We start from the raw sequence: 22,324 nt of genomic DNA on the forward strand, positions 1-22,324 counted from the left end.
ATATATATATAATTTTTAATTTTTTTTAATCGCGATAGATCCATTTGAATATGAGCCCCATTTTAACTAAAATCATGTAAGAATTTGATAATCTATCGGATGAAAACATTTTTTTTTTTAATTTTATCACAACTTTTTATGTATAACCAAATACTTTGCACAATAGATATGAAAGCCTGTCTTGACAGCATTTGTAAAGAGTTTGTCACCAGTTAACAGAAGGCTGGACAAATCCAAGTAGACAATGCTGCTTAAAAATTACAGCTGGCGTCTTAACTTTTGCGGTTTTCTCCAGTGTCGATGGAGATGGCTGACTGGCTCCTGAATTCTATATTTAGAGCCCTCTCCGATGGGCAGTCCGATCAGGTCCATCAGGTTCTTCATGCGGACCTGATTGGCTGCCCAATGTTAGTCTATGGGCAGCCAGATCTAAGCTAACAGGTATCCTTTTACATCCGGTTACCCCCAGCTCGGCCAGGTCCGTTTCGCCCGGCCCGATCGGGGGTAATCTGATATAAACACATGTCCGTTTACATCCGATTCCCCCATACAACAGCATGGGTCCAGTAATCGCAAGATGGAAGAAAAATCTGGATAAACATATATTTGACACAATGGTGACATCTGTTCCCATCAGCAGGAGATCCCCTCCTTATTGCACTGTGTGAAAGGGGCCAAACTTGTCCAATCCTAAGTTAACTTGATATCCACTCTAAGCAAAATGTTATTTCATAAAAATAAATCTTTATGATTAGGTGGTCACCTTTTGAATGAAAACCATGTCAAAACAATGATTAGATTCAGGTATAAGGGCAGTCGAATGTATATGCAAATCTCGACTATATATATATAAGTTGAGCTTGACTTTGCATCCCAGGCCTTTTTTTTTTTTTATTGATGATGGGTCAGCCGCACTGAGCAATACCATGACCTGGGATGCGGGAGGAGAGGGCCAAGTTTAAAAAAAAAAAAGTGGTAGATACTTCCTTTACACTTCGACATTGGAGTAACTTCTCACAAGATTTGGGGTCCTCCCTGGATCCTATGGAATGACGACACCGCTTCTAAGGCAAGGTGGGCAGAATGTAAGGCAATAATCTTCTTTCTTTTTTATTTTAAACATTACACTTTACATCAAAGGATGGTGAACTACTGAATAGCGGTCTGATTTTCAAACGGACCTAAATGCTTTCAACCATTAAGCTGAATTCAGTAGCATCCATGCCTCAAACATATGGAATTCTTCGCACTGACCTAAAGGGCTATTGCGATTTCTGAATGGATTGTGCATAGCATTTCCTTTTACCTAAACTGATTAAAAGCAATAAGATATATTACAACTTAAAAACAAGGCCCGCTGAGCGTAATCCTCTATAACAAATATCTTTGAGGATTTGGGAAAAGGGCAATACAGAAAGTATGAGTGTTGGAAATGTTAGTGGAAATATGTGTTGAGAATTTTCCTGTTTTGTTCCTCGGAGAAGCAAGCATAGAAACTGCAATTTTGAATGCGGATCCAACAGCTCATCACTGGCACGCTTTAGTACACCAAAGTATAGATGAAATTATGGAAGTAAGTTTGTGACGCTTCAGCCACTGCCAAACTAGTACTTTTTGTTTCTCTCTTATCCTAGTTCTTAACCCTATCTTTCAATTTCTTTTGGCTACTAGTGTTAAAGTAGAATTAGTCTCATTTATTTTTTATTTACCGTATTTATTTATATTTGTACATATACCTGCTTGCTAGCAGTAGATAGATGCAAAAACATAAATGTATTTATTTTTAAAAATTGTGAAATGGACAATTACTTCCCACTGTCTACGCCACCCGCTACCCGCTGCAGAACACATCTTCAGAACGGCCGTGCAGGAGGATGATGTGGGCGGGCGAATGCACAGTCCATATCACCAGCGGGGAGAGGAGGAGAGACGCAATAGAAGTCAATGCATGCAGCCATGAGCGTGCACATTGTACTGACTCCGTTGGACAGAGACCCGCACCAACTCTGGAGGGACTGCTGGAAAGTGGAAGGAAGAAGATCGCATCAAGAGGCATCACATAACATAAGTCTTTAAAACAGAATTAGAATGGGGGGGAAAAAGACTTTAATGTCGCTTTACCATTAAGTTTCTAGGCAATACACAAAACTATACATTAAAAGTTTAGTGATTTAAAAAACAGCGTCATGGCGTGTACAGTGTTTACCCCTGTGACCTTGCAGCAGTAGGATTCTAGGTTCAAGAGATCTTGAAAAGAGGAGAATTCTTATTTTTGCCATCAGTATCATAGGAGAATAATTTGTTTATTTCCCAGTGACCCCATTATGAAGGAAGGTGTGGTCTATGTATCATGTTGCCAGAAAGAATCCTCGTTTGGCTGGGTTGGCTACCTGTATGGGAGACAGGCTGTCAGTCTGACCTTGCATTACCTATCGATTTAACAAATATCTATTACTACGGTATGCATTTGTCTGAGCTACCTTTTTTGGAGGATTTCAGTAGAATAGCACGAGTAATTAATGACTTCCCTGGTAAAATAAAGAAATGCTGATTTTTCAAACAACCCATTGCCCGTTATGTTCGCTTGTTTTGTAAAAGTGGACTTCTTGCTGATGTTATTTTGCCTGTAGCTCTGGGTATAGAAGAGAAAGTCGTTTGGTAAAAGTTCACAGGGAGAAGGAATCCTCCCTTTGCTGCTTTTGTGCGGCTGCCCATGCTCGCTCCTTTTATCAGCATGTTGGCTTCTGTGAGAATGTGCCACGGGTGTGTGTAAGAATTTGGGCTTGCAGCCAAGACACACACTGCCTGCAATCGTTAACTCTGCTCTGCAAAGAGTTCAAACAGCACTAAAGAGGCCGACAGTTAATACAAGATGGAAAGAAAGCGAGGCAGGTCACTGGAGAGGGAGCTGGAAATCTCAGCATTCTCCTGGCCCTTTTCACTTTTTCCCTTCCCCCAATCCTCTCTCTCTCTCTCTCTCTCTCTCTCTCTCTCTCTGTCTCTCTCTCTCTCTGTCTCTCTCTGTCTCTCTCTGTCTCTGTCTCTCTCTGTCTCTGTCTCTGTGTCTGTCCTTTTTTCAGTTATATTTTTGGCCTCCTTTGTTTTTGTGTATCTTTTGAGTTGCTTTGAACTTGGGAAAACTCCACCAAGGACCCTGTTTACACCTAGGCGTTGGTGTTTTCTATCTGGCCCAATGAAAAGCAGTAGCATCTGGGACATCATGCAAAAACACTCCAGAAAATGCTCCAGTGCGCATGCACATTTTAGGGGATTTCTGTTGAAGCCTATGGGGACAAAAATGTTCATATCTGCCTGAAAAGTAGCTCATGTACTTTCTCAAGCTGCAGCCATTTTACTACAAGTGACAGACCGCACAAGTGTGAACAGGGGCCATTGAAAACAATGGGATTCCTTGTGTTGTGAGTGTTTGAGCTGCAAAACATCTAGGTGTGAATGGGGCCTAAGCAGCGTTTGTCTCCCACGTGGACAGAACCTCAGTGTTTGTCAGTAATGACAACCACGTCTTTTCCGTGAAAACACACTTACCATATGTATTATGCGCACAATGCTTAAAAGATGCATTCAAGAAGAAAAAAAAAGTCTGGTCACTGTTTCTACTCGGCATGGTCTGATCTATGAAAACAACATGGCTCCCATGATGCAACAGGAGCTTCCCTTGCTGTGCTGTGTGTCAGCATAATGTATTTGAAGGGGAAAGCCAGAGACGACATTTCAGTGCCTCGCTCACTGAACTGCATATCCGTTCACTACATGGAAGAAAATATTTGAGTGTAAACTTTGTATGATTCTATGAACATTTACAAATGACATTTCGAGTGTTCCATCACTTTCTGTACTGGAGATAATGGTTACCAGGGCCAGTCTACACCGACAGCAATGCAAACCTGACAGAGGTTCCAACCCTCCTTCATTCTATCCAGAACTTTAAAGGGTTTGGCTTTACATACACTTTAACAGCTGTGAAGATGTATTGTTATAGCAAAATTCCGGGGGAAATTATTCTTAACCCTTGCAGTGGGGCTATCCCCTCACCCAATCCTCAGAGCCAGTTTGCTCTTAGACCAGTCTCATCCGCCTGTCTTCTCTGCTGCAGTGGTCTAGGATCCTGTGAGTCATCACATTCAATACACTGTGTAAAGGATTTGAGGATGCCTCGGGACATACTATTGCTGCAACAGAGGAGGAAACGGGTGTAAAGACCGGTCTAGGAGGAAGCCGGCTCGGAGGATCAGGCGAATATAACGGTTATTTTTGAACCTAGACAAAAATGAGGACCTAACTCTTGCAGTGCGGAAGTACACCCACTGCAAGGGTTGAGAATACTTTTCCCTGGTGTTCTGCTTTAACATGGCCAAACCAGAAGTGCTTTGTTTTCATTGAGTTGACTGACTGACTAGTCAACAGGCTGGCACTGCAAAGCTTGAATGTGGAATGATGATATACTAATTTTAAGAACCCCCACTATGTTTGTGTTCCCATTCACACCCCATATCTCAAAGTATAATAATAATACAAATTCTTGCTTTTCTGGACCCCTAGTTCAGGATTATACACAGGACACTATAGGCAGCTTGTATTGCTCAATATAGCTTTAGGGACGGATTGGTTTATAAGGTCATTAGCGTACAATGTACCACCCAAGCCTGGAGATCTTTAACCCTTTGTTAAAGACCGTGTGCATATCTCTCTTACAATTTGACAATGAAGGCCTGCCAGCACAGTACAGCCAGGATTAATTATGGTAACACAACTCCTCAGCCCCCTCCTTCTAAACCCTCACGATTTTTTGCATACATCTACTGCTAGCAAGCAGTAGATATATACAAAACGTTTGTTTTTTAAAAAAACAAAACGCTTTAAAAGCCGTTTAAACTTACTTCTGTGTCTTCGCCGCGCGCTCCCATCCTAAAATGCTCGGGCGGCCTCAAAGCATCTTGGGGCGGCGCGCATGCGCAGTTCGGATTTTCGGCCGAGAGACAAGGAGAGACACAAGGTAAGGATATGGACGGCGTGCACCCACATGCAGACACCGTGGGACAGGAAGTGCCAGCAAGGACATCATCATTTAAGGTAAGTGCTTTCATTAACATTGGGGGGAGGGAAAAAAGTTTTTGCCTTTTTTTTTTATTTCACTTCAACATTAAAAGTTTCCTCCTGTTATGTAGTTTTAGAGTTTTCAGAAAAATGTTTTTTTTTTTTTTAAAGTTCTGCTATGGGAATGAGAACATGTAACAAATATAAAGCCGTTGTTAACCTGCAAAGGTAGAATTCAACTTTAAAAATACTTATCTTAATGTCTCTAAGTTTTTTGTAGTTTCACGTATAATTGCACATCCCTTTTTAAATGCAGGCTTGTGTGACGTATCTGTCCAAGTTTGTTTTTCTTTTAATACCAAAAATATTCTCATTGAAATGTGTTGTGTGTGTGTGTGTGTGTGTGTGTGTGTGTGTGTGTGTGTATGTATGTATGTATGTATAGAAAAAAAAAAATACACGCACACACACACACACACACACACACACACACACACACACACACACACACACACACACACACACACACAATATTATATAGCGTGTATATTTTGGTTTTTATATACATGTTCTTTATTTTTATCACAGTCTACACACGCATTTGACTTTATTTTATGACTTCACACATTTTTACCACAATATTGTACATCTACAGTAGATCGGGAGGTCTACCTAGAGGCAGAGCCAGCTGTCACTCACACAGCTGGGCGGATCCAGACATAATTGTTGGGATCCGCTTCAACTGCGGCGTCTCAGTATACCGCGAGCTACTGCCTTAACCCCATAGGAAAAGCCTTAACCCCATAGTTCTCCTTTTAATCATGGTTGCAGAAGTCTTTCAGTGTACTGGAGTAATATCGGTGAGATGAATGCCATTCTTATGAGGAATTGTTTTAGGCAGGAGTTGAAGTTGTGGTTTAGGGTAACCTGCCATCTTTGTGAACCTTGGCAAATTGTAGATCTTTCATCAAAGGTGAGAGAACAAAAACAAAACCTGGAACACCAATAGGTAGCACGCAAATTACCACCAAGGGATATGATTTTTAACACTTCGAAGTACTTAATGCAGTTTTTTTACAAGGTGATTTTAAAAGGTTTCATGATCATCACATGCAATGGCACCAACCTCAATGAAAGTTTGCATGACTTGTAATTCCTATGAGGGTGTCTATGAACACCCTCTGCACAGATAATCTCGAACACTAGACAGCCTTGTCATACACGAGTGTCTGGGTGCATAGTACGTAATCCTGTTTGCCTGCATGCTGTACCTGAGCAGTTTTGAGGGGCCCACTGTGGAGATGGGAACTGTTTTATCTCGGCATCTGTCCTTCTTAAGACTAAATATTATTATCCTAACTTCTAAGTAAACAAGCATTCATTTTGGCTGGAAGGGAGCTCATGCTTGAGCCAGTAGTTCAGTTTTATTTCCGGGTTCTTTAGAAAGTTGGAGGATGTTGCTGTCTTGAACTTGCTCTTGTGATTAGTATGTGTAGCCCCCAAGTCTGGTAAATGGCACCATATGTATACAGTAAGCATTTAGTTTATACTCCTTCCATATTTGTAAAGTGTATGTAAACCTGAACAATGAATATTCTCAGATTTTTTTGGTCTGTGGTATATCAGTTTGACGAGTGCAAAATACCTGTTGATCTATCCAGCTGATAACGTTCTGTGACAATAGCCTCCCCCCCCCAATCTATGTTGGAAACAAAAGGGCAAGGGGGAGGTTCCAGTAGTCGTGTTCTGTTTTTGTTGTCCTGACACAGTGAGTGTTGTCACCCTAGTTCTCCTTCCATGGAAGGTCCCTGACCCTCCTACAGTTGATGATGGGGGAACACTAGTAGACCCGTCCCTCCTTTGGGGGAATACACCATTAGATTTTTCTTTTTCTAAATAAACTGGTTCCACCATCTGCAGAGGAATTTTCCTCTGCGGCTATTGTGTTTTGACTGTCTGTACCGCTGGCTCTCAGAATTCCTAAACAATTCCTTCATCTGATTGGATGCATGTACTATTTGGCCAACCATTTTTCACACGGCTTCAATTGAAAGATCTTGGGCAGGAGCCAGCAGACAGGGCCACACACTGAGCAAATTTCGGACAGTTCATTAAGAACCAGCTTTACTTGCCTAAGTCAGAACTCCCATGATGCAACATGCACATTTTGCCACAGGTTGCCAGAATGCGCAATTGTCAATAGACCCTAAATGATTTGTTTTTGTTTTGTGGTGCTTTACAAATGTATGCGACCAACCTAGTTTAACTACCTCCCGGCCAGCCGCTGTGTATACATGGCCTGCCGGGAGCTTCTTGGATGTACTTATCAGTGTATGTTATTGTTTTGAGAACATTTTTCTTTATATATACTAGTTTAATTACATATGTGCCCGGAGGCCATGTTTGTTCTTTACACACATGCTGTACTTTCTTCATTGTGGTGCCACTGCCTCTTATCTACAGGAAGATCTACACCCAAAAATACACTTTCTATGCAGCGTGTCTTATAATTGACTATCTCTGCAATCATTCAGCAAGTCTGCTGAGTAATAAGGAATTACATTCATGAAAGTATTAAAGCTTGAATGTGAAAGTCATGGCAGAAATTTAAAAAAACTTTACCTTTTACAATAATTCAAAATGTGCACCCCTATATATAAATGTAGTAATCCTAATTGCTTTTTCCTTTTATTTCCCTCACAGTATAATGTGTATTGTTATTGCAGTAGAGTATTACATCATTAAATCTGTGGCCCACCTCGGTTCTTTCAAGTATATAAAAATTTCAAAAATGCAGTAAATGAGCTTTACAAAATGCCCCGCTGACCTCTGTAGCTGCAGACAATTCGTCCTCCAAGGTTACAGCAAAAGCACTTAAGTCATTAAAGTCCTTCTGTTGGCAGCTCAGCTGACCCGGCTTCCCCTCCCAGCAGTGACTAAGCAGCCTTCCAGCCATCTAATTGCAATTGTAAACCGAGCTATTGAGAGAACAACTTGAGTGACTTCAATGCTTCTGGTGTGAGCTATGAGCATGAATTGCTTCTCAGTGCCTGCAGCTACAGAGGTCAGTATGCTTGTTTTATATCTTGTTTTTGATGAATATGTAAATAATTTAATGTCAAGCCTGGTTACAGAACTACTGCTAAGATAAAGGATTCTGCTTTGATGTAACTCATGATGTTTGTCTTTTGCAGTTTCACCCGCTTTCTCTGTGCAATGCCAGTGATGAGGATCCACCAAAATTCGCATTCGTCTCAATTGTCAAACTGGAGAGCCCAGAGCGTTCTCCCCAGCCCTGTTTATCTCTGGCAAACAAGGTAATTTACTATCTTAAGTCTGTAGCTCTATAATTGAACACATCATTGAAGTTGTGATTTAAGTATGCATATTACAAATGTGTACAAAATGAACAGCCAAGTTTTATAGATACTTGTTAATGTGCATTCACGGGGCTAAAGAGTATTCCAGCTACTACAGTGCGCCAGGGATTGTAAATTTTGTAAAATCACCATAAGGAAATGTGCTGGTGTACACAGCTTTGTAACTTGTCTCCAGGTGCTTTTCTGTCTTGCTTTTGATCAAGCAGCCCCCTGCTGACCTCTGACCTTGCACCTGAAGCACTGTAATGCAGTGGGCAGATGGTGGTAAAGGAACAAAGTTTTCTTCGTAGTGCTTTTATAACCTGCGAGTTTGAGTTGGGCTTCATTATGTGACGTGTCACCCAGAAACATTCCAGTAAATATTAGAATTTAGCTGATTTTCATGCAGTAAATGGTAAGTCGTCTTGAAATTTTGATCCTCCTTCCCTTTTTTTTTTTTTTTTTTTTAAAACTGGCCCTTTCTTTTAAACACATCATTGAAGTTGTGATTTAAGTATGCATATTACAAATGTGTACAAAATGAACAGCCAAGTTTTATAGATACTTGTTAATGTGCATTCACGGGGCTAAAGAGTATTCCAGCTACTACAGTGCGCCAGGGATTGTAAATTTTGTAAAATCACCATAAGGAAATGTGCTGGTGTACACAGCTTTGTAACTTGTCTCCAGGTGCTTTTCTGTCTTGCTTTTGATCAAGCAGCCCCCTGCTGACCTCTGACCTTGCACCTGAAGCACTGTAATGCAGTGGGCAGATGGTGGTAAAGGAACAAAGTTTTCTTCGTAGTGCTTTTATAACCTGCGAGTTTGAGTTGGGCTTCATTATGTGACGTGTCACCCAGAAACATTCCAGTAAATATTAGAATTTAGCTGATTTTCATGCAGTAAATGGTAAGTCGTCTTGAAATTTTTCTCCTCCTTCCCTTTTTTTTTTTTTTTTTTTTGAAACATGACCATTTCATTTTCAGATTTTACAGTGTATGAAGTGGTTGCAGTTCATACCTGGAGTTAAGAAATTGGGCTCATTGGCCAATGTATCATGAACTTAGTGTAGTTCTACTTTTTAGCCAAATTTGAGAAAACCCCACTATATATTTGTGTTCCCATTCACAAAGCATACCGAAAAATATATTTCTTTCCTTTTAGCCGTTTGGTGGAAGCCTTTTTGCAGATTCCAGGCTACTCCTGAACAGTTTGAAAGTTGATGTAGAGAGACAAACTGAGGGACAGAGTGTCCTCTTATTAGGGCTGCAACTAATGATTATTTTCATAATCGATTAGCTGGCCGATGTATTTTTTCGATTTAATCGGATAAAAAAAAAAAAAATCTACTGCCAGCCTTAATTTAAAATAAAATACACAAATGCAGTGTTTTACAAACATAAAGTTTACTTCAGAATAAAACTGCATGCACAATGTTTTTGCTATCGCAATACACTGGAATGCTTTGCACCGTGAGTACGAGTGGGGGCACTCACTCTGTGGGTGGGAGGAGAGTTTGGGGTACCATTGAAATGAATGGCACTGCAACGTATTTCCCGCAGCGGAATTTGACAGGCCGAAAATGAAACTGACTCCCCTCCCAGTTATCATTTCTTTTTTAATAATTATATTGTAAGCACATGGCGCTTGAATAGCTTCCAGTGGCAAGATTCCTCAGACGGCAGCTGAATGTTAATACAGCAAGTAGTGGGCGTGTGCAATAGCCAGCCTGCTATTGGCCATTTCAAATTGCAATAGCAGGCTGGCTATTGCACCCACCCACTGCTTGCTGTGCCCTCCCCCAGCATGAAGGAGAGAGCTAGGGGATCCAACCAACTAATCGATGAGAATAGTTGACTATTTTTATCGATTAATCGATTAGTTGGTTGCAGGCCTACCGCTTAATAATATACAATGCATCAAAGTCTTTAACCCTTTGTTAGGACAAACGTTGATTAAATCTAGTTTACAGCTTATGGAATCTGCCAGCACAGTACAGACAGGGTTAATTAGAGTAAACATAACCTCCTACAGCCCCCTCCATAAGATTACATGGGGGGGTGGCTAGGTGGAGTTTTTAAGGAAGTATAAAGCACTTAAAATGTAGGTCATGTGAATGTGAACATCTATAAAGATTGATAATCTGTTGGAACTTTTTTTTATTCAGGATGTGCAAATACCAAACATTTTTTTTTCTTTTTCGTCCCCAGTTCTTTTGTTTTCAGTCTGCATGGTAGTATCTGCCCTGCAGTAATCCCTCGTCTCTTGTTTCAGGTCCGCCTTGCAGGGGAGAGAGGCTCTCGCGCTATACTCTTTGATATTACTGATGATGAGGGAGCTGCAGACCAGGTATAATTGGTGTCATTTAATCCGTATACTATCTTGTTGTACTTCTTTGTGTTTCTTCATTATGCCACGGCTTTGTTCAGTTATAAATTCTTCTAGTTTACCCGTCACCTTTTACTATGCGTATGTAAAACATTACCTTGAGTCTAAATGTCCAAGAAAAAAGATACTGTGACAGCTTACTAAAATCCAATACCACATTATTATTTTTTCCAATGCAGTTGAGTCAGGAGTAGCCAGAGACATTGACCAAAGGGGGCGTTAGAAGTTTAATGGGTGGGCACCCATAATGTGATGTGGTCTTGGTTGATTTATCAGCTCGGCATCATCTGCACCCACATCATTGCCACCTGTCTGCTGTCTTGTGCTTCTGAGTCACACAAACTAACGCAGTCGAGGGGTGATATTGGAAGGCAATACCTCTACAAATCGTCTGCAATGTCCCCTTAACACCACATAACTTACAAATAAATGCAATAAGGGATTACGAAGGTGTTTGAGTTATAACTGCATTTATTTGTAAGTTATGTGGTGTTAAGGGGACATTGCAGATGATTTGTAGAGGTATTGCCTTCTAATATCGCCCCATAACTCTGGCTTGGATATGAAAGCAGCACCAAGCGTGGTCGTCATTTATCCTTGCTATTCTAGAAAACTCATATAAGGGGTCAATAAAGGATTACAAAGGTGTACAAGTTATAACTGCATTTATTTTTTTATCATGCTACATAATCAATTCACATAAGAAAATATCGTACATAGGTGTGCTTTATTGAACGGCTGTTGGCATTAATTCCTTATTAATTGACAGAGGTTAGCCGTATTTAACAGGCAGAAATTCATGCAGTAATATTTGTGAATGGATTGCTATGTGCCAAATACCACAAAACCTGATAATTAAGAAAAAATAATGCATGTGGTAAATTCATCTGATCCATGCTAAAAATCTCTTTAGTGATCTCCAAACAACATTCTGAGTTGTTAAAATTAGTAAATAACACACCGTAATGAAAGTACCCAGGTGTGTGGAAATTTTAAAAAAAAAACTACTTGTCCAAGGACTAAAGCGGGGGCCAAATCTACTTGTCCTTGATGACAATCTACTGGTCCTAATACAAAAAAATATGGATGCACCAATACCCGTTTTTCAGTATCGAGTACCCATATTTTGCTTTCGGATCTCGCGGACACTGAAAACCAATACCGGTGCTTCCGCTGACATAGAGCAGGCTTCCCTCGTATTTAGGAAGCCGGGCAGCGGGTAATGACATCCCGCCCGGTTTCCTGATTGCCACGGAAGCCTGCTCCATGTTGTTTGGCCTGCTTGATTGTGATTGGCCGGGAAATCTGCTTCCTGGCCAATCAGGAAGCCGGGCGGCGAGTAATGACCCGATTGACCTTGAAGCTGGATCGATGCTGATTGGCCAGGAAGCCGGCTTTCCAGCCAATCAGAAAACCAGGAGGCAGTTCATTACTTACGTCACGGCTTCCTGATTGCACGGGAAGCTGGCTCCATGTTCCCCTATGACACTACAAGTCAGAGGAAATTTTCATCTCGACGTAAGTTCCAATATCAGGGAAGGTATCGGGGCATTTGGGTGAGTACAAGTACTCACCCAAATACTCGATATCGGCACTGATACTAGTATCGGTGCACCCCTAATCAAAACATATTTGACTGTGCTAAATAGTGCTTCTCACTGGTCAGCGCAGTCATCTGACCACGTTGACTAATGAGTGCTTGCAATTTGCGAGCGAAATTCAAAATGCATAGGGGAGGACTGCACTAGACAGCAGTACGGGGGACAGATAGTACACCCATACTGGCGGAGGGGAGGGATTGTTCACCGAAAGGTAAGTATAGCCAGGGGGTGGCAGTTTGGGAGAGACGGGGCCAGATTTAATCGGGTAATTTTTATTTTTCCATATTACCTGGGAAAATGAACTTACCCTTTTAGTGTGTGTGTGTGTGTGTGAGAGAGAGAATTCTGCTGCCTGGCTACCACCATGGAATGGCTGCGGCAATCACAAAGCACATGCAGAATGTGCATTCAGCTCTGCTTGTCCGGAGCCGGGCTAAATGTACATATAAACTATTCGCCCGAAATTGCATGTGTCCGGCGATAGGAATTCCACACCCCTGGTACCACATACGTTATTCTTCAGCCAGTTGACCCTTAAGCTTTGTATGATCCCCTACTCCATCCCACACTCAAACCCTACAGTGTCTTAGATCAAGATGTTTGGAAATATTATCTTCTTTGTTTGCTTTACTTTTAGCTTCACCAGCCAGCTGGATTAAGTCAACCTGTGGTACTATTACGGGCTCATGATGCCGAGCGGTTGATGAACCTTGTGCACAACAACACAGAGGCTTGGGTGGTGATTGAGGTTCTGGAGCAGCCCAAGTGGGTGAGGCCGGGTTTGCAATTATACTGGGGGGTTGGTGGGAACTAGATGGTTAATTGGAAATAGCTTCCTTTAAAAAGTATGAGCTTTTAAAATCCTGTTTTTCTTCTTACAGCTTGACCATGACATCTGGATCCTGGTCACAGTGGTGGGCACGGTCTCAGTGATTGTCTTATGTTCTGCCATCCGGTTGCGCTGCAAGCAGCCCCCAGCACAGGTAAAGCTTATGTTTGAAAACGGTACACTTCATTTATAGGAAACGTGGAGGCCACCATTGCTGACCTCTCCTTCTGAGATACTCGCACTGACTCATTTGACTCAATACTTTTGACCACTGACCCAGCACAAGTAAGCAGATCATTTTTCATGACGTGGGACATATTGAATCCAATGGTTTAGAACAGTGAGGAGGTTAACAGTGGTAGTCCCCATGATTTGTAAACGTGTTTGATTCCCACTGAATAATACTTTTCAGGCAAAGCTAAATTAAAAGATATATTATTTGTCGGTGTATGGACAGATTGCAAAAAGTTTCCGATTAAGAGTTAACATTGTAGTTCGCTTATTGGGACCATCTGCCTCTTTCCTCTGTTCTTTTTCTTCCACTTCTTCTTTAGTGAAGAAATTTAAAATGTATTTGCATTTTTGCAGGCAAATGTGGGCCCCCCCCCCCCACCTAAAAATAATAGTTTTTGAAAAAATACTTCGTACCTTTTTGGCTCTTTCTTTGGAGCATAATTATTCATAGGACTCTATGGGCAGCTTCTACTGCTTTGAAAATATGGCAGTATAGAGATAAGGGACAAACTTGGGGCCAAAACTGAGAGGCCGTGCATTAACATACAAGGTCCTGAAATCTTTAACCTTTTTGTTAGGGCAGACAGTCCTGCACATCTGCTTAGCAACTGCCAGAAAAGTAGGTGTTATCCTAATTTGGCTGCAAAAGTGGAAACACACTTTAACCTCAGAACTGCTGCAGAACTTCGTGTTAATTTAGTCATTTTTTTAAAACACACAGATTTTAATAGGGAAACATTCGTTACAGGGAGTTGAGGAGAAAATAAGAATAGAAGCAACAGATTAGTAACTGCAAACAACTGTAATGTCCTATGTGGTTTGTATGACATCATAGGGTATATGAGTACTTTGCTTTTTCTTCCAGGACTCTTTGCAGCAGCAGACTTCACTAGCCATAAGCCGGCTTGGTACCAGAAAATACCAGCCTCGAGGGTCAAGAGATTGGCGTGCAAATGGTGGCAGACTGGAAACTGCAAGCACCAGCAGTTCTGTGCCTGTGTGTGCTGTATGTCTAGAGGAATTCTCAGATGGACAGGTAACTAGCTGACCCATATAGTTTTCCTGTGGGAACTTACTAAGACCCCAGCTCTCTTACTAAAGAAAGAACATAATGGTTCCAACCACTGTCTGTGATGAAATAGTTCCCTCTGCAGCATGGTGGAGGGTCGGTATGATATGCCAATGACCATATTAAGACATCTTTGCCAACCAGCTAGCAATAGTCTGGATGTGTAATCTCTACGGATGCCTTTCACTTGTCCAGTATCCCACTTAAATATTGTTCGTTTGACATGTGCTTTTTAAACATGAAGATGCTAATGTGACGTAACTAGCTGTATATAATATAGTACAAATATTTAGTAGCATTTTTCCTACTTTGCCCATTTTTGGTCCCAATATTTTTTTCATTTTCTTTAGGACTTGAGGATATTGCCCTGCTGTCATGAGTATCACCTGGAGTGTGTTGATACCTGGTTGAGGCAGAATCACACCTGCCCCCTGTGTATGTTTAACATCCTAGGTAAGTAAGCCTTTGTGTTATTTTAATCTTGGCGCACAATGTGGAACTTGAAGTGTATATAAACCCAAATATTAAACTTGTGTAAATATGATTGTGCAAGGTTCTTTTTATAGTGGTGTGAGGAAAGGTTTCGTAAATCTGTTGATCCTGGCCGTTTCTGCACGCTTTTCTTCCGGTCTCTCTCGCCTTTCTGTCTTGCTTCATTTTCTTCTCGCCTTTTATGTGTCTCGTTTTTCTCTTGCGCCTCTCCCTCTCTATCACCCTTCTCTCGTGCCGCCCCCACCCCAATGTATCAACTCCTCTCTGTCTCTCCCTCTCCCACTTCTGCCATCAGCTCCTACTTCCGCAGGATGCGGTCTCCCTGTGCTTTCATCCAATCTGCTACAGTCAATGTCCCTTGCTGGGTAATTGACAGCTGCTTTGACCATTTAGCAGCTGAGACAGAGAGGTGCTGTAAATGTAACTGCCCCTTTTGCTGAACGACTTGGGGTGTTGCAGTTGGAGGAAAAATAAAGGATCCACGTCAGGATCAACAGGTAATGAAACTGTTACAGAAGGGTGCTTCTTCAGACAGTCTGCATCATGTGATTTTTATTTTGCCTATAGTTCCAGTTTAACATTTAAAAATTATAAATTCTAGTTGGAGTAAGTTTAAAAAAAACAAATGATTCCCTTTTTAAATGTCTCCATGTCCGAAGAGTAATAGAAGAACATAGTAATCAGATGGTGGCTTTTAATGAGGAAACAGGTTTTCCCTTACCCCATCCCTACATGTACAATCAGCTAGGTTCTTACTACCATAACCTGACTTCTAATCTGAACTTTACACAACAAAGCTGTCCAGTCAAAGTAACTCAATGTTCTCAGTGTATAACATTTTGCCTATCCCCGCAGGAAGTACGCAGACAGTACAGCAATTGCTAACATTTTCCAGCTTGACCAGGACAGCTCTTACCTCATCAAGTGGTGGTGTAAGACACTGTTGTGGTCATTTATACCAAGTCTTCTGCATGATTGCTGTTTAACCCAGTCAAAATGTCAGTTATCTGATGACAGGCATGCCTCCTGGAATTTGGCATGTTCATCTTGGTTTTGCTTTGTGATTTTATTTAACAAAGAAATGGTTTTGGTATTTGTGTGCAAATTAGAAACCTACATGTTTAAATTCGCATATTGGCTCCAAGTGATTAAAATATTGACTTTGCCGTTCTTCTGGGGTTTTTGTTTTTTTTTAATATGAAAATTTAAATTCATGAAAATATTTTTTTACTTGCATTGTATTTTGAACAAACTGTACAATTGTGTCTGGATGAAACCAGTTATTGATTTAGGTACACAAGGATTGCATTTAAATCACAAAATAATGGTATGAATTATGGATGTACATGTTTTTCAGTATCGAAGCCAGGCTGCCTCGCTGTGTCGATTGGGCAGCGTGAAGCTGGCTTCCTAACCAATTAGGAAGGGGGTCATGTGCCTCCCAGCTTCCTGATTGGCCTGGAGGCCGGCTCCATGCTCCCTCACAGCACTGCCGGTCAGAGGAAATCTCCCTCCGACCATTCAGCATCTATAGATCATCTGAATTTGGAAGACATATATATTTCATTTTATATATGTATATATATTCTATCTATATCTCTTATACATTTCTCAGGGTAATTTTCTTTGTGTTTTCTTCCAGCAGAAGTGAACACACCTTCACGCCCAGCTCAGTTGCGTCCTTCTGCGCAGCCACAGTTTTGGAGACAATACCCAGGTGCTGCTCATTTGCAGCATTCTCTACAGCCCCACACTACATCTTCGGTGTATCCTCCAATGAATAATAGAATATTTGTGTCCCGCACACCCTATTTTCTTGGCTCTGTACAACCCTGGGAATCAGCAGTGCCTCGTCCTCGTTGGGCATCAGAGGGCCCCAGGGAAGTGTCACATTCTCAGGTGTCCAGTGGATATTTACCAGATGACCCAGGCAGTGACAGCAGCTCAGGTCCATTTAATGGGTCCTCCAGTGAGAACTGTACAGATGTCAGTCTACGTTGCCTACAAGGGTCCTCCTCCTCTTCTTGCCACAGCTCTCAGAGCAACCCAGGGGATTCTCCCCCTCCAGCACTTGCCTCTATTCTTCTACCTCAGAATGACCTACCAGGATTCACCACTGTTGTGCCAACACAGAATTCTTTTGCCAGTCATGTTCATTATCACCAGCATCGACATCACCACTACAGACGTCATCATTCCAATGTGTCCCACCCCCACAGAACCAAAAGAAGGCCTCGGCCTTCTAGAGGGGAGGCCAGGGCGGACTTGGGGGGACAGAGGGAGCACGGGACATCTAATAGCGGAGAGTCGAGATCTCTTTTAACACGCAAAGAACCCAGAACTCTACCATCTAGACATTGCCTTGAATCAAGGACTAATAGAGATGCCACCAGATACAACCAGTCCTCACCACTGTCTGCTTCACAAACACATGAGCCAAATGAACCTGAAGCCTCAACTTCTTTAAGGAACCACAGGGCTGAACCTTTAAGTAGAACTCACCGGAAGAAACGATCCTCTGCACCAGTGCAACCTCCTCTGTACAGTACCCGCCACTTCTGCACCAACCTTGGTGTTCAGCACTGTGAAAGAACTCAGCCCATGTGGGCAGAGGGTGCCAGACTTGTCAATGCTAGATTAAACACACACAGAGAAAACACAGCAATGATGCACTTGTATCACCCACCTCATCATGACCAGGGTAAGTGATTTTTACCTCAGTGCTCACAAATTATTTTTGTATTTTGGAGCGAGTGGAGAAGAATGACATTTTGTGTAGGGTTTTATTTGTCGAGAAGAATGTCACCAGCACACCGAAAATCCTTTTGGGATCACCAAAAGTTCATTTATTGAACAGTTGTCAAATGAAAACAAGCGCTTTCAGGACCGCGCAGGGTCCCTTAATCAGGCGTAACAGGTTATTTTTGTTTGTATCCTCATTAGGCAGAGTTTGCCTCACTTTCTGTCCCTGTGAAGCCCTGTAAAAAAAAAAAAAAATGGGAGGAATGATTGTCACCTGGACTGCAAGGCTTTTTCAGCAATGGAAACCTTGCCAGAGTTTCTAACCCTTTCTCATTCCAAAAATGTGCTTTTTGTCTGAGAGATTTCCCATCATTTCCTGTTCTGATGGGAAGAGAGGGCAAGTCTTCCAAAAACGGATAGAAATGGCAATAAAACGCAATAGAGGCTCTAACCCGTTACTGCTCTCTGCAAAACGAAAGAAAAAATGTTGACTGTAGTTGAGCTTTAACTCGCTCCAAACCCCTCATTTAGGAAAATTGGTTTCAGGTTACTGTTTTGTACCAAATAACCATTTTTATATGATGTCTATCCCATCAAATTAAACCCCTTTTTGTTTTGTTTTTATAGCACATATTTTTAGCAGATTTACATTGATTTTAAGGATTTAATTTGGAAGAAAACAAATCCAGGAATCCTTCTCCGTGCAGAATATATGTAAATAGTGCAGAGTAGATGTTTAGATCGTATTTGAACCAGTGGTTCTTCTTGATCTGCTTACAGGTCACTATGAGTGTTTTAAGAATATTTTTAGAAAAAAGTGTTTTTTGTTCTTTTTGCCAGAAATGTAGTGTCCTTGTCACTTTCTATAAGCTAAAAAGACTGCAAAAACAATGTTTTCCATCTTCAATAAACTCCTAATCTCCCCACCTGCCATGTAATGGAGATGGACATGTTTGCAGTGCCTGGGTGGCAACCATGGCTCCTTTCATAAACGCAGTGAAATGACAAGAAGCGTGTTATTCGCCGGATTACCAAATGAAAATAAAGGGCAAAAATAAAATGAATGCAGGAACCTCTTCTAAGGACTGCCAAGCTGCAACATATACTTTTGGTCTAGCAGTGCTTTAAAGCATCCCAGGATGCAGGTAGCCAATGCTCCTTAAAAAATAGCTGGAGCTAACCTTTTGAGGTTTTCTCAAACTGTTGTCAATGCCGCTGGCTCCTAAATTCTATATTAATCTGTCCATCCTTGCTTTAAAGGTCCAGTCTGATACACCATCACAATGCAAACTGATCCAAAATATGTACTAGCTTGTTATAATGTTCTAAACACAGCCCTATATACTTGCCACAGGGTCTCTTCTGTACTGGTGTCCCAGGTCACGTGGCAGTCGGCGGAGTATAGAGATCACTTTTGGGTGGATATTTAGTTGGGGAAGCCAGAGTTATAAGACTTGGCTGTAAATTTAGCACAGAAACCCTTTTCTTATACCATAACATTGTAGGTTGTGCTGCTGGTTTGGACAAACATGAATAATGGAAGGAAAGATATCAGTGGCATCAAAAATGACATCTGTATACAATAAATCCCTTTAAGTATGTGCAGCGCCTATAAAATATGCTACTTATAGTATAGCAAGTCAGGACAACCTATAATTACACGGCACCTGTCATTTGCACGTAGGGAAGCGGCAATTTTGCTGGCCATACTAATATTTATGTGACTGCAGCCTATTCATTAAGCAGCATCAGTTTGATCTCACTGCTTCCTGGTGAATGGATAGGTTTAAACTGACAATTGTCATTTTGATTCTTCCATTTATCAAACATGGCAGCTAACAGAACATTAACTGTTGCTGCACTCTATATGGCCACACCGATGTCATATTTTTGTATAGTGTTTGGTTCAGATTCCCTGAAATCTAGTAATAATGCTGCATAGGTTTAAATGTTTTTTTATTCACTGGAAATGCTTTATATTTATTGTACATTGTAACTTTTTCCCCATTATCTTCTATAGGTGCCGATGCTGAAGGGATTGAAGCTGTTTGTGAACATGCAGTGTAAAATCCGGCAGTACATCCATGTCTGGCATGACCCAACCGTACAGGCTGCAGTGGTGGGGGGGCGGGTGCAGAGTCCCCAGCACTTGCCATCTAATCCAAGCTTCCAGATCCTCCTTGAGCCATTTAGGTCATTTTCCACCCTTTTCATCTCCGCAGAGTCTGTGCAGCTGCTGACTTAGTCCACAACATCTGTGCATGTGAGTCTACACTTCCGGCTTCTGAGCTCTGCTGAAAAATGTCCAGATCGTGTAGTCAATTCTCCAAGCATATTAGTTACACGCCACGTCGCTGTGCCAAGGGTTTTGCGGCTCAGAGAAATCGGGGAACGGGCAGATTAACCAGGCAAATCTGCTTCATTTTAAAAATAAAAACAAAGGGAGCAAAACAGGGCTGTAATTCACAAGACTTTGCTCTTGGTAGATGGTGTAGTGAGATGCTTTGATGAAAGGGAAATGAGGCTGATTTGGGCAGCCTAGAAGTAACAGATGCTGTTCTCCAGACCGATGTGAATGGGCTAAGCATTTTCTCAGGCAGTGTGTGACTGTCCAGCTGTTGAACTACAAGCTACACCTGTGATTGACTCGAGTGGAATTTCTAGATGTTTTAGGCTGGTTAAGCCATTACATTTTAAGGAGTTTCCGTTATGGGGAACAGTGGGGAAAAACTGCTGCACAACATGTAGGCCGCTACAGCATGCCGGCAAATGGCAACATTGTCTAACCTTCCTGTCATGGCCAAATCTCGAGCTGTTATGACAGACAAAGTTCCAATTTTTCCAGGTACTTTCCAAGCTTGCAGCTAAGCACCATCCTCACATATTACTGTTGGAGGAGGTAGGAAGGAGCAGGCAAACAGTTGTATCATTAGGAAGTACTAAGCTTTGTCTGTCAGAACGGACCAAGAATTATCCATGGCAGGAAGGTTGCTGCGGGTTTGTGCCGGTACCTTGGGGGTCCTGCACTATATACCTGCTGCAGTTTTTCATTTTGTTTTCCCTGACAGAGCCTCTAAAACTAATATCCTTAATATTGATGAGTAGTAATGACATATCTGATATCTAAAGGCTGGCCGTTTAACACCCAGTATACAGAATCAGTTTTACAGATTTGACTGTACATGTGACAGCGGGCAGTTAGTTGGAGGCAATCAGTCAAACAAAGCCCACAGTCCTATACACTGGACGCACAGTCCCTGGGCCGGTCCATCACATGGTCTTGCAATACTTTGAAAGTAACAGCCAGGCTCAACCTTGCAGCTACAGGTCACATAGGAATATGTTTGTTTAAAGATGACTGTTCAAGGGTGCTGTGTCATGCTCATGGGATGAGTGCACAAGTGTGAGGATACTCCTTAAGGTCTCGTTCACACCTAGGCGTATTGCATATGCGAGTCTGTCACGCGTTTTTTACCGCGATTCGCGGTAAAAAAGTTGCGCGTTTCCGAAGGCTACTTGGCTGTATCCCAATGGAAACGCGCAACAAAACGGCCCAAAGTAGTACATGTACCTTTTCAGGCGTGGGCCGTTTTGTAGCGCGTTAGGGACGGGCGGAAATACGCCAAGGTGGGAACGAGACCATTGAATACAATGAGATTTATATTTTTGAGCGTTTTGTAGAGCGTTCGTCGAGCGTAGAACGCGCTACAAAACATTGACATTCAGGTGTGAACGAGGGCTAAATGGTGTAGCACAATGAAGAAAAATCATCAATCTTGTTAAAACATGCCAAGATAAACAGTACTGAGCATGCTGCGAATAAACGGATACTATGGTATCAAAATTGACCACAAAATGTTTGTAACAATCGCAGTATATTGGTGCAATCATAAAACATGAAATGTACAGTAATGATGCATTATTTAGTGTTTTTATATTATAAACACTGGGGAAACTGTTATTATTCCTGTATAATATCATTTGTGGCATGCTATACTGTGCATGTACTACAGATTGGGGCATAGCCATTCTAAGGCAGCATGCGTCAAGATTTGCAGCCTGGATTGAGGGTTGCTAGCTAACGTGAAACTACGTACATGCCAAATAGTCATATCTAGATAATAATGCAGGAACAACAGGGAGAAAACCATTAAAAGTATCCTATTTGTGGAAATAGGAATAAAACCATTACTCTACTCGTTAGTATAAAACCAATAAGGAGAGTCATGTGTTAGGTGGTGAGTATCCATGGCAATAAAAGAAGCAAAGAGCAGATGAAATAACCTGGTTATAAAAGGCTCCAAAAAACAACTGTACTGGAAGATCAATGTAGCTAGAGATCCAAGGGGTATAAAACAGACGCATAAACTTCACACTGTATATCCTTCCTTTGTGTGCACACATCAGACGGAGCATAGACCCTTTGATATGTTATCCTGGCAAATTTTAAATGCCACCTGTGTACCTAATAGAGGAGATTTCTATTCACTTTGTTTCCTGTCTGATACTAAATGGTGCTCAAGCTCTTGGGGGGGGGGGGGGGGGGTTAAGAAAA

General features: G+C 41.7%; 1 protein-coding gene across 1 annotated transcript in view; it reads left to right on the top strand.

The window, feature by feature from the left end:
* Positions 1–22,324, top strand: part of RNF43 (ring finger protein 43) — a 56,367-nt gene that overhangs the window by 31,631 nt on the left and 2,412 nt on the right. The window contains exons 2-9 of the mRNA XM_018569545.1: positions 8,250–8,372; positions 10,689–10,763; positions 13,041–13,172; positions 13,285–13,386; positions 14,332–14,502; positions 14,886–14,988; positions 16,673–17,728; positions 19,790–20,032. Coding sequence (XP_018425047.1) covers positions 8,250–8,372; positions 10,689–10,763; positions 13,041–13,172; positions 13,285–13,386; positions 14,332–14,502; positions 14,886–14,988; positions 16,673–17,728; positions 19,790–19,836 — 1,809 coding nt within the window. The 3' untranslated portion in view covers positions 19,837–20,032. The remainder of the gene's footprint in view (positions 1–8,249; positions 8,373–10,688; positions 10,764–13,040; positions 13,173–13,284; positions 13,387–14,331; positions 14,503–14,885; positions 14,989–16,672; positions 17,729–19,789; positions 20,033–22,324) is intronic.

Source organism: Nanorana parkeri, unplaced genomic scaffold, assembly GCF_000935625.1.
Source record: "Nanorana parkeri isolate BGI_ZX_2015 unplaced genomic scaffold, ASM93562v1 scaffold1351, whole genome shotgun sequence".
Taxonomy (NCBI): domain Eukaryota; kingdom Metazoa; phylum Chordata; class Amphibia; order Anura; family Dicroglossidae; genus Nanorana; species Nanorana parkeri.